The following is an 11,894-nucleotide window of genomic DNA, read 5'->3' on the forward strand; positions in this document are numbered from 1 at the left end:
AAACCAGTAGATAGATGTCTACGGAAATTTCATTGCCTTGCTATGTCTGACTTTTCGTACTATTTCTGCAATATTGTCCTCTACATTTTCAGAGCTTCCGTCGCCACTGGCCATCGATCCGCCCACTGCGTAGCTGTGAGGCCATTCTGTTCTCCTGGGCCTCCGTGTACACTTTAGGGAAGGAGGATGGTCCTGAGCATTTGGGTGTGCATGTTCCCTTGGGGGTGGCAGCATCAGGCGAAGTAGGCATAGAAGAAGATGTTAACACACATCAGGAGGATGGCGTTGAAGCCACACACACGGGCCCAGAAAGCACGTTTTTGAGGCGTCTGGTTGTCACCTGGGAGGAGGTTGGGGGGGGGGGTTCGGACAGTGAAGGACACCATCTACACTTGGGTGCCCATGTCTCCCACCTCCAGTGTGGAGCTGGGAATAAAGGACAGTGTCACCCACTTACCTGCTTTGGCTCCTAGGAATGGCTCCCGGGCCAGGGTCCACCAGGTGAGATTCTCAATCTGTAGAGGATCCGAGTGGTAAGGCAGGGCAGGGTGGTCCCCACAGAAAGATGGGAGACAAGTTACAACACAAAGGGCAGGCAGGGCCAGCCAGGTTTAGGGGTCAATGACTAGAACGTTCTGGAGTCAGAAATGGGTAGAAATCAGAAGGCAGGGAGGAAACCTCAGGCGTCAGCTCCGGAATGGCGTGTGGGGTCAGGGGCAAGGCTCTCACCTGCCTGAGCTGGGGGGCGGGACTCAGCAGACTACCGGCTGCCACCACGGCACAGGTGAGCAGGAAGAGCGCAATGGCGAAGTGCAGGTAGTGAACGCTGTGGATGAGGGCGGGCCTGGTGTCCGCCTCGCCGCAGGGGGGCGCTGGGTACAGGAACTCCAGAACCAGCCTGAGGGCGCCCACCAGCAGCCCAGCCATCAGGCCCCAGAAGGCCCCCTGGGGAGGAGGGAGTCAAGGTCAGACTTGGAGGCACCCACCGCTGAGCACCCGCAGGGGGAGCCCCACCTTTGCTTTTTCCCTGCCGTTCACCTTCTCGTTGGCCCTCCGCCAGAATATGCCCAGGATGAAAACTGCGGTGACCGGAGGCGCCAGGGAGCTGGTCACCGACTGCATGTAGATGAAGAGCTGCCCGCTGTTGGAGCCCTGCAGGACCGGGATCCAGGCCACACTCACACCAGTGAGAATCACGATGACTATCCTGTGGGCAGCAGCGGGCACATCCTGCCTCAGCTCCCCTGCTCCTCAAGACCTCCCGTCCCCTGCTGCCCAGGCCAGCAAGGCCAGGAGCAGAATGCCCCGCTGCCACTCTATACCCGTGCTGTGGTTCCCTGTGGCCTGATGAGCCAGCCACTCAGGCCAGCTCCGTGCGCCCCACTTCTGTGGGCACAGTTGCTCCCAGAACTCCCTAGATATTTTTGGGCACCGTGAGTGACATGTGGCCCTTGCCTCCGGGCCAGCCTGCTCCTTTGGCGGGTCTTTGAACCTCCCCGCCCCCAGCCCTGGGGAGAGGGGTGTTTTCTGGACTCCTTGGCAGGAGCCCCACATCCCCAGACCTGCAGCTTTGGGCGGATTCCCTTTTCCCAAGGCAGAGTGTGCTCCCCGCCAGGGATGCGGGGATGGGCCGGGAGCGATGAGGACTCAGTCTCTCCGCACAGCTGCCCCAGGGCTGCTCTCTCGCTGGACAGTGGGCTGGGTGGGTTCAGGACACAGAACTGCCTGTGCCACGCGGGTTGGTGGAGGGAACCTGCAGGCAGCGTGGATCTGAGGGCTTCCTGGAGGAGCCCTGAAACCTCAAATTCCCATCCCTGGCTCAGTACGCTCACTTGGCTCCAAGAGCAAGATGGGCGAGGCCTGCAGCCTGGGTGATGTTAGTGGCCTGTAAGAGCATCTAAGGCCCCATCCTCTCACTGCCCACCACAGCTGTCCCTTACGTGCAGGGCTCCGGGCCCTCAGGGTGCCTCTTTTGCCTATGACAGCCTCTAGGGAGCCCAAACGCTGCACCCTCCATCCCACCCCTGGGCAGTTGGACCTCTGAGTCCTCCATATTACCCAGCTGTCACAGAACCCTAGAGAGGAGACAGAAGGGGCCTCCGGGAGGGGATGGAAGGAATAGAAGTCTGCGGGGATGGGAGATGCCTCTAGGGACTAGTAAAGCCCAGGACTAAGAGGAGACTAAGTCCCTCCCCCTAACCCATGACAGTGCCTGTGATTTATCAGTGACCCCAACATGCTCTCTTCTCTGTTCTGCTGGTCTTTGGCCAGGCATTAGGGCTACCAGAGTTCCAGGCCAGAGGGCAGGGTAACCACAGGACAGGGGGGGTGTCCAGACCCAGTACCCAAGAGGACACAGCTTGGAGGGACTGCACACAGGGAAGACACTGGTAGGGAGGGCAGATGGCAGTTTGGAGAGGCAGGGGCATCAGGGAGCAATCAGCCAAGTGGCCAAGTGGGCAAGTCTCATGGACATGGATGTGTCCCATCACAGTGGCAAGAGGCTCCCTGCCCATGATGAACTCAGGCCACCTGAAGCTCCCTGGCATGTCCCAACAGAGCCTTTCCACAGAAGCCAGCTGTTTTGCATCATGGGGCTGGGCACCCTATGGTGGATGGAGGCTGCAATTGGGGTGGGGCTCGGGGATATGAGGGGGCCAATTAGACACCTTTGCACACTGAGGGGCCACCCTCCACTGTCCATGGCCAAGGCCTCCCAAGCACCAGGCCAGTCACCGGGACAAGGCAGGATGGTCAAGTGGGGAGGACCATTTGGACCTATTATGTTGTTTTTCAAAGTAGGGTCTCACTCTACCTCAGGCTGACCTGGAATTCACTCTGTATTCTCAGGGTGCCCTCAAACTCACAGTGATCCTCCTACCTCTGCCTCCTGAGTGCTGGTATTAAAGGTGTGTGCCACCATGCCCTGCCATTTGGACCTATTATGGTCTCCCATGAGTGGGAGGGAACTGGCAATGCCCCAGAGCACGGTGAGGAGGGCTTGGGCCTTGAGTGAAGTCAGGGAGGTCTGCATGGAGGAAGGGACTCTTGGCAGAACCTAGAAAGATGGGGCTAGGTGCTAAACTGAGTAAGGAGGGGACAAACTGAACCAAGAAGAAACAGCAAGCCCTCAAACAGCCAAGGTGGCCTGCGGAAGTACTGGCCTGAGGGACCCTTGGGGGCAATTGGAAGCAACCTGGAAAGATGAGGGCTCAGATGCTGAGGAAGACTGTGATCTCCAGCATGACTGGGGAAGCAGAGCTGGTCCCAGCAAGGGGTGACAGACACACCCCACATGAGACGCGCACAGGACTCTCTAGTCTCCTCTCCCTTTGGTATGTGGCATTCTCCTTTCTCCAACACCCCCCTGTGCATTCTACAAGCCCACCTCTGACGGGCCCTCAAGCCCTGGCTCCCCACGCCTGCCTCCCCATACCGTCCCACAAACAGCAGCTCGCGCTCTCCAGCACAGGGCCGCATCCGCCTCCAGATGTCCATGGTGAATAGCGAACTGCTGCTGTTAAAGATGGACGTCAGCGAGGACACGAGCGCCGCCATCATCACAGCCATCATCAGCCCCCGAAGGCCTGGGGACAGGATGGGGGCCTCTGTGACCCTGCGTGGCCCCTGCAGCCCCACCTGCCTCAGACCGACCAAGGACGTCTGAAGTCATCAGGACCCAAACGGGGGTGGAGGGGGGCAGCTGTGCAGCCTTGCCCCGTGGCAGGATTGCCCGGTAGTAATTACCCACATGGTTATGCTGCTCCCAGCCCTGGCGTCTGCTTGCTGCTGAGCCGGCAGCTGACGGAGCACTTTCCCCACCCTGTCTTCACTGGAGGGAGGGCACCAACCTGCCTGGGAGCTCAGAGGAGGGGAGCCGGCTGCAGGGGACTCACAGCCAGGGGTGGAACCATGGGATGAGGAAGGTGGGCGTGGGACCCTCGGCAGGGAGGTCACACCCAGGCAGACAGTGGTTTAGTCTCTGGAATCCCCATCACTTCCTGCTCAGGGTATCCCTAAGCAGGCATGGTGGATGCCCTCTCCTTGGCCTGGGGGAAGGGTTGAGAAATGTACCCATCCATTGCCCGACCATCAGTGAAGGTCCCAGCCTGGCCCTGGGAGGGGGCAGCATTTTGTGAGCTGAGGTCTCTCCAACTCAGTGCCGTGTCCACCTCAGGTTGCTAACCTCTTACACCTGGGTCTTTCTCTGAGTGTGTCTGCAAGGGTTTATGCCCTTCCCCCATCTGTAGCCCACTCCCTGCCCTCCTGGCTTCAACCCCTTATCCTAGGAAGAGCCTGACACTGGCCCTCCTCGGCTGGCATTACAGCGGTCATTTATTGCTGGTTGTTTTGCCTGACCTTGATTTTTCTCTGACTTGCCGTGTGGCTCTCTGGCATCCCATGACTGGCCCAAAGGAAAGTGAGTTATGGGCAAGCAGAGGTAGAAGGATGGCTGTGAGTTCGAGGCCAGCCTGAGACTACATAAGTGAATTCCAGGTCAGCCTGGGCTAGAGTGAGACCCTACCTTGAAAAAAGCGAAAATAAAAATAAAAAAGAAAGTGAGTTATGATCTTCTCCCAAGCATTAGCTCTCCCTCCTTGCTTGTTTGTGGGGGGGGGGGGTGGACTAACTTGGCGCTTACTGTACTCATATCCTTGGGCAGAGGGCTCAAGGCCTAAACAGGACTGGTGGGCCAATAGGTGGGTGTCAGTGCTGGGGGCTGAGTCAGTCCCTGGCCCAGGATGGAAAGGAATGGCACAGCCTGAAGTGGGAGTTCGCGGTACGGTCGGTCCCTGTGCCAGGCACTGTCATTAGGCATAATCTTGGCAACAACACTGAGGGTGGGTAGAGTCATTATCCCCAATTTACAAATGAGTCCATCAGGCTCCAAGCAGGGAAGTGGCATGGCCCAAATATCTCCGTCTGCACACGGCAGAGCCAAGGTCTGTTCCCAGGTATGCATATCTGGATCCTGGACCTGCCCTGCACAATGCGGGGAGGGAGGCAGGGGAGGGGAGCATCCAGAGAGGCGAGGCAAGGCTGCAGGGTTCAGAGCCTTGAATCTTCATTTTCTTTAGGGTGGGACCTCCCCTAGCCCACCCAATCTCAGACTAGCAAGGCTGCCACAAGAACCATGGAGCCCAGCACTCAGGAGGCAGAGGTAGGGGCACAGCTTTGAGTTTGAGGCCAACCTAGGACTGCAGCGTGAATGCCACGTTAGTCCTGGGCTAGAGTGAGACCTTACCTCAAACTAAAACAACAACAACAAAAGTCAAGGCACAAAGGACTGAGCTCTAGCATGGAATTCCACAAATTATAAGTGCTCAGCTGGGCATGGAGGCACATGCCTTTACTCCCAGCACTTGGGAGGCAGAAATAAAAGGATTGCCATGAGTTCAAGGCCACAGAGTGAATACCTCTTCCCCCCCCCCCCCCCAGAGGTAGGGTCTCTCTGTAGCTCAGGCTGATCTGGAACTCACTATGTAGTCTCAGGGTGGTTTTGAACTTGAACTCACAGCCATTCTCCTATCTCTGCCACCCGAGTGCTGGAAGTAAAGGCATGCGCCACCACGCTCAGCTTTTCTTTTCTTTTGGTTCAGGTGTGGTGGTGCCCACCTTTGATCCCAGGACTCGGGTGGCAGAGGTAGAATGGCTGTGAGTTTGAGACCATCCTGGGACTCCACAGTGAATTCCAGTCAATTTGGGCTAGACTGAGACCCTACTTTAAAAAATTAGCTGGGCGTGGTGGCGCACACCTTTAATCCCAGCACTCAGGAGGCAGAGGTAGGAGGATAGCTGTGAGTTCGAGGCCACCCTGAAACTACATAGTGAATTCCAGGTCAGCCTGAGCTAGAATGAGACTCTAACTCGGAAAACCAAAAATATTAAAAAAATTAAAAAATCTACTTTTGGGGCTAGAGAGATGGCACAGCAGTTGAAGGTGCTTTCTTGCAAAGCCTAATGATCTGTGTTCATTTCCCCAGTACCCACATAAAGCCAGATGCACAAAGTAGAGAGCTTATGCGCTGGAGTTTGTTTGCTGTGGGAAGGAGGCCCAGGTGTATCTATATACTCACTCACTCTCTGTCTCCCCTCAAAAATAAATTTAAAAAAAGAAAAAAAAGAAACATGGAGAAAGCCCAATCTGCTCCCATAGTTTTCCCTAGTGTCAACAATTTTTGGGGGTAGGCAGAAGCTGGGAGCTCACACATGAAGACATGGAGATCCTGAGCTGAGCTGAAAGAGTAAAACAGTGGATCGAGGCTGGTGTCAGTCTCTATGTACCTCAGTTTCTCTAGGTGAGGTGTTGGTAAAAGGGCCTGGCATCAGGTAGCACTTCCTGGACATGAGGACAGGCTCTGTAGCCATAAGTGTATCTCAGCATGGCCACTGCTATGCCTTGACCTTGGTGGGGTCAGCTGACCTGTGGAGGTCTTGAGTGTCTCGCTTTCATCTTTACAATGGGATGTGCCCAGCTATGCCAAGCAGGCTTGTGGATAGGAAAGAGCTGACCCACAGGATGCCGAGGTTTTCACTAATGGTTACTTCTTTCTGCCAACTGGATGTCACAGAGGATCCAGAGTGGCCCTGTAGTACCTAGTCCTCACTGGGTCTCTGGTGGATCCCCCACCTGCCAGGACCCCTCCCGTGCCATGACACAGAAACTCACCAATGGGCATCAGCTCCATGACCAGCTTTGGGTAGGCAATATTGGAACAGCCAATCTCAGCCCCGCAGGCCCGTAGACACTCGGACGGCACCACGCAGCCCACGTCATCTGTGGAGATGGACACTTAGATGTGGTGTGCACGGCACCCACACGACCTCCCCACCAGCTCAGGGGTGACCTGGCCTAACTCAAGCTGCTTGGTTGGGCTCCTGGTCTCTGGCCTCCATCACTGGCCCTTCTCTGATTGTCCCCTAATCTCAGCCCCAGACCAAGGCCCGTAGTGTGGCCCTGCCCATAAGCCCATGTGAGCGTGCCTGCCTTCTTCCTCAAAGGGAGAAGAGGAGACAGGAGAGGAGAGGCCTGCTCCTGGCCTCCATGTCTACTCAGTGGTGCATCATGGTGTGGCCACTTGCTTGGGTATGCAGTCACTCTCTGAAGCTTGTCCAGCAATCTGCTGGACCTTCCCCTCTGAAGAGACAGGTCGAAGCACGTCCTTGTCCCTGTATGGGACCACTTCCTCCTTCTGGACTGTTCTCAACAGGCCTTCTTTCTCCCTCTCTCCCCGCAGTAGGACTATCTTGTAATTCCTCCCAGAGTCACACTCTCCTCTCCTTCCTCCACCCCCCAACCTGGCAGGTAGTTTCTCATTTTAGTCCAGGCTGACCTGAAACTAACTCTGTAGTTCCAGACTGGCCTCGAACTCACAGCACTCCTCTGAGTGCTGAGATTAAAGGTGGGTGCCATCATGCCTGCTCATATTCTCTTTTATTTTAATTAATTAATTAATTTATTTATTTATTTATTTATTTATTTGAGAGAGAGAAGGAAATAAGCAGGCAGAGAGAGAGAATGGACAAGCCAGGGCCTCCGGCCACTGCAAATGAACTCAGATGCATGCGCCCCCTTGTGTATCTAGCTTACGTGGGTCCTGGGGAATTGAACCTGGGTACTGCTAAGCCATCTCTCCAGCCCTCACATTCTCCTCTTACTGCCCACTTCTCAGCACCCCCTTCTCAAGCGCGCACTCCTTGAACGCCACGGCCTTGAGTGCCACCATGTCTTTACAGGCCTCCCTCCCCCTCGTGCCACTGTCTCAGAACACTCCAGTCACTGTGGTTTGCCTCTTTCTTCAAGATCAGAGGCAAAGGCCTCCTCCAAGGCTCCCCCTGACTGTCTCCACCCGCCCAGCACTCCTAGCCCCAGGAAGCCCAGGATCCTAGTAGGTGTTTACTATTCTGCCTTCTCCATCAGACCTGGAGCTCCCCGAGGGCAGACTGTTGAATCATCACAAGTTCCAGGCATCGCCCAGCCCTGGGCTGGGCCCAAAAGAGACAGTCTGAACATTTGCTGAATGAACAAATGAGTAAATGAGAGAAGGTGGGGAGCAGGGAGGAAAGGCACAGAGGAAGGGGGGAAAGGGAGAAAGGTTTCCAGAAAGAGCCACAAGGAGTTGAGGCACTGCTCCATCCAGCTGCTTACCCTACCACCTCTGACATGTAGAATTTTGCTGGGCCAAACAAAAAACAAAAAAAAGACATAATGGCCTAAGACACACAGTCAGACTCAGAAGAGAGTGAGCAACTCTAGTGCAGTCTCCTGAGGTCACATGAGCCTGGGACTCTGTGGCAGACCCTGACTGGTCCCAGCCCTTCTGGTTCTATCAGCTGAAGTCCCAGCCTCCTGGGAGGGGTCAGGAAAGTCTCACATCCACGTAAGGGTTCTGAAAGCTGAGTCAGGAGATTCTCCCTGACTTCATTTCATCCATTCCAGGCTCCCAGTATGGGCTCCACCATGGGCACCACAGGCTGGGCAGTAGAGGAGGTGGGTCCTCAGAATGCCAGCTCTGTAGCAGCTGGCTTCACAGGGGCTGGGAAAGGCCAGGGGTCTGTCTTCTGCATGCCAGGTCTCCAGTTGTGATAGCACTTGTCCATCCTGACATGGCCTGGGGTCACCCTCTCCTCCCACAGGCAGTAAAAACTCAGATGGGGGGCTGGAGAGATGGCTTAGCGGTTAAGCGCTTGCCTATGAAGCCTGAGGACCCCGGTTTAAGGCTCTATTTCCCAGGACCCATGCTAGCCAGATGCACAAGGGGGTGCACGCATCTGGAGTTCGTTTGCAGTGGCTGGAGGCCCTGGCACGCCCATTCTCCCTCTCTCTCTGCCTCTTTCTCTCTCAGTCTGTTGCTGCCAAATAAATAAATAAAAATAAACAAAATTAAAAACAATCCAGATGAGTAACTTCCTCACTGCCCCTTCTAGCCTCCACCCTGCCCATGTCCCTCCCTGCTCATGGCCCTGTGGGGTTCCCTGTGTCCTGAAGGGGCCTCCTTACAGCCACCATCTGGGCCAGGCCCCAGCCCTCTACACCATCTTCATCCTCAACAGCACCCAGGCTCTCTGTGTTTGCTGTTCCCTTCCCGCCTCATAAAACCAGCTCATGGATGTCTGGCCTCCGTAGGTTTGGGGGCAATATCCCCCTCTTGGACCCTGCCTCTCCATTATGCTTAACTATGGGCCCTGGGAAAAGCCTGGATCTTAGCCATGCCCATCACAAGCCAACTTGACATGACAGCTGCTGCCAGTGTTTGTGCCAGTGTTTGTTGACTAATTGAACCTCCCCCCAGAAGGCCACTGGATGCAGTACCTTGAGGGTAAGCAAGGTGTCCGCTACATCCCAATCGGGCCCAGACCATCCGTGGGGGCCAGACCAAAGTAGCTGGCCAGCAGAGAGGTTGAGAAAGGGACACAGTCCTAGGTTCCCAGTCTCTTGCTATGTGATTTTGAGTGATCATGGAAGGCCTCTGAGTCTCTTCCTTCCTGTGAAAAAACCCTTGTGGGGTGGGGGGGAGACTGGAGAGATGTCTTAGCAGTTAAGGCATTTCCCCACATAAGCCAGATGTACAAGGTGGTAAACACATCTGGAATTCGTTTGCAGTGGCTGGGGGCCCTGGCGCACCCATTCTCTTCCTCTTTTTTTTTCTCTCTCTCTGCCTCATTCTCTCAAATAAATTAAAAAAAAATTTTTTTTAATGCTTTGGGGACTATCTGTAGGCCAAAACCTCAATTGTAGCTTAAATAACACAACATCTACAGAAACTAGGCCAAAATTGGACATAGATTTGAATGTAGAATATTTTTAGATGGTCAAACTTTGGAGGAAAATAAGGACCCAGGTTTAATTCCCCAGGACCCACGTAAGCCAGATGCACAAGGGACAACCTGGGCTAGCGTGAGACCCTACCTGAAAAAGCCAAAAAGTAAAGGTGAGCCACCTGTGGCAAGGATGTGAAGACAAGCTGGGAGAAACTACATGTCCACCATGTGCCCCACGAGGATTCTGCATCTATGATACTTAAAGAGTTCTCAAAACTTAACTACAGCAAAGAAAAAGAAGTAATCCATTAGAAAATGGGCAAAAGCAGGGCTGCCGAGATGGCTCAGTGGGTAAAGGAACTTGCTCGCAAAGTCTGACAGCCCAGGTTCAACTCCCCAATACCCAAGTAAAGCCAGATGCACCAAGGTGTGCATGTGTCTGGAGTTCATTTGCAGTGGCAGGAGGCCCTGGTGTGCCTATTCCTCCTCTCTCTCAAATAAATAAACAATTAAAAAAAAAAGAAAAGAAAATGGGCCCAGCGTGGTGGCACACATCTTTAATTCCAGCACTCAGGAGGCAGAGGTAGGAGGATTATTGTGAGTCCAAGGCCAGCCTGAGACTACATAGTGAATTCTAGGTCAGTCTGGGCTAGAGTGAGACCCTACCTCAAAATGGCCCCCTCCCAGGAAAAAAAAAAAAAAGAAAATGGGCAAAAGACACAGATGAACAATTCACTGAAAAGGGACATACATAGGTAAGTGAACATCTAAAGCGTTGCAAGATGACAGCCATCTGGAGAACCCCGTTTCAACTACAGAAAGAGCCGGGCGTGGTGGCGTGTGCCTTTAAAACCAGCACTCAGGAGGCAGTGGTAGGACAATCACTGTGAGTTCGAGGCTACCCTGAGATTCCATAGTGAATTCCAGGTATAGCTCAAGAGTAGGAGAGTGCTTGCTTACCATATGAGAGGCCGGGTTCTATGCAGATAAATAATAAGTAAGCAAATAAATAAATAACAATCAAAATAAGACATATGCCTATCAGAATGGCCATGTTTTTTTAAAAAGTGGTAGTGGTAATAGCACACATTGGTTGAATGGGAGACAGGATCAATCCCACACTATTGCAGTGGATATAAGACAACACAGTGCTCTGGAACATCATTTGGTGGATTGCTAATGACTGTGGGAGGAGGGGAGCTTGATGGGTGATGGCATAGCTCTCCTTCTTTTCAATTTATTAGAGAGAGTGAGAGAGAAAGGACTGCCAGGGCCTCTAGTCACTACAGATGAATGCACCACCATGTACATCTGGCTTATGTGGGTACTGGGGAATTGAACCTAAGTCCTTAGGCTTCAAAGTCAAGCACCTTAATGGCTACGTCATTTCTCCAGCCCTCTTTCCTTCTTTTAAATTATTTATTAGCTTTTTCAAGGAGAGCTAGAGAGAGAGAAAGAGAGAGAGAGAGAGGCAGAGAGAGGGAGGGAGAAAAGAATGGGCACACCAGGGCCTTTTGACACTGCAAATGAACTCCAAAATGTGCCACTTTGTGCGTCTGGCTTTATGTGGGTACTGGGGAATCGAACTCAGCTGTTAGCCTTTGCAAAAACAAAAACAAAAAACAATAAACCTTAACCATTGAACCATCTCTCCTGCCCTTTGACAACTTCTTGTGGCTCATGGAGAATGGGTAGATAAGGGCAAGGGGAGCCATGCTTCCAGCCTGAGCGCCAGGCTCCTTCATGAACCTGGGACCTCTTTGCACTACTAAGAAGAAGAAAGATTGAAGACCTTTGAGGTCTTGCTGGGGTCCATGGTGGCAGTGGCTATGAATGGAACTCCAGGACTTGCTACTACTGCTCCTGGGGGACATGGGTGTGTGGATGGATACCTGGATGGGGGTGGGTCTGGTGCCACAGTTTACATGGCATAAAGCCTGGTGTGGACTGGAAGGCAAGGGGTGCAGGGCTTGAGCTTGGGGATCAATGATGGGACCTCAAGGATGCTGGGCTCGGGAGGGAGTGGTCACTGTTTAAGGCAGTGGACACAGGGGCAAAGAGGCCTGACAGGAGGATGGACAGTGGAGGAGGTCCTGGGAAGGACAAAAGGCCTAGAGATGTCACCAGTCAGC

The 11,894-nt window shown here is 53.8% G+C and overlaps 1 protein-coding gene across 2 annotated transcripts in view; it reads right to left on the reverse strand.

Annotated features, from left to right (window-relative positions):
• Positions 1 to 11: 11 nt before the first annotated feature.
• Positions 12 to 11,894, reverse strand: part of Slc5a10 (solute carrier family 5 member 10) — a 66,082-nt gene continuing 54,199 nt past the window's right edge. For both annotated transcript variants that reach the window (XM_045131279.1, XM_004663096.2), the window contains 6 exons: positions 6,671 to 6,778; positions 3,437 to 3,587; positions 1,039 to 1,207; positions 730 to 945; positions 458 to 515; positions 12 to 340 (listed from right to left, as the gene is read on the reverse strand). In XM_045131279.1, the coding sequence (XP_044987214.1) occupies positions 234 to 340; positions 458 to 515; positions 730 to 945; positions 1,039 to 1,207; positions 3,437 to 3,587; positions 6,671 to 6,778 (809 nt within the window). In that variant the 3' untranslated portion in view covers positions 12 to 233. The remainder of the gene's footprint in view (positions 341 to 457; positions 516 to 729; positions 946 to 1,038; positions 1,208 to 3,436; positions 3,588 to 6,670; positions 6,779 to 11,894) is intronic.

This window comes from Jaculus jaculus, chromosome 12, assembly GCF_020740685.1.
Source record: "Jaculus jaculus isolate mJacJac1 chromosome 12, mJacJac1.mat.Y.cur, whole genome shotgun sequence".
Taxonomy (NCBI): Eukaryota; Metazoa; Chordata; class Mammalia; order Rodentia; family Dipodidae; genus Jaculus; species Jaculus jaculus.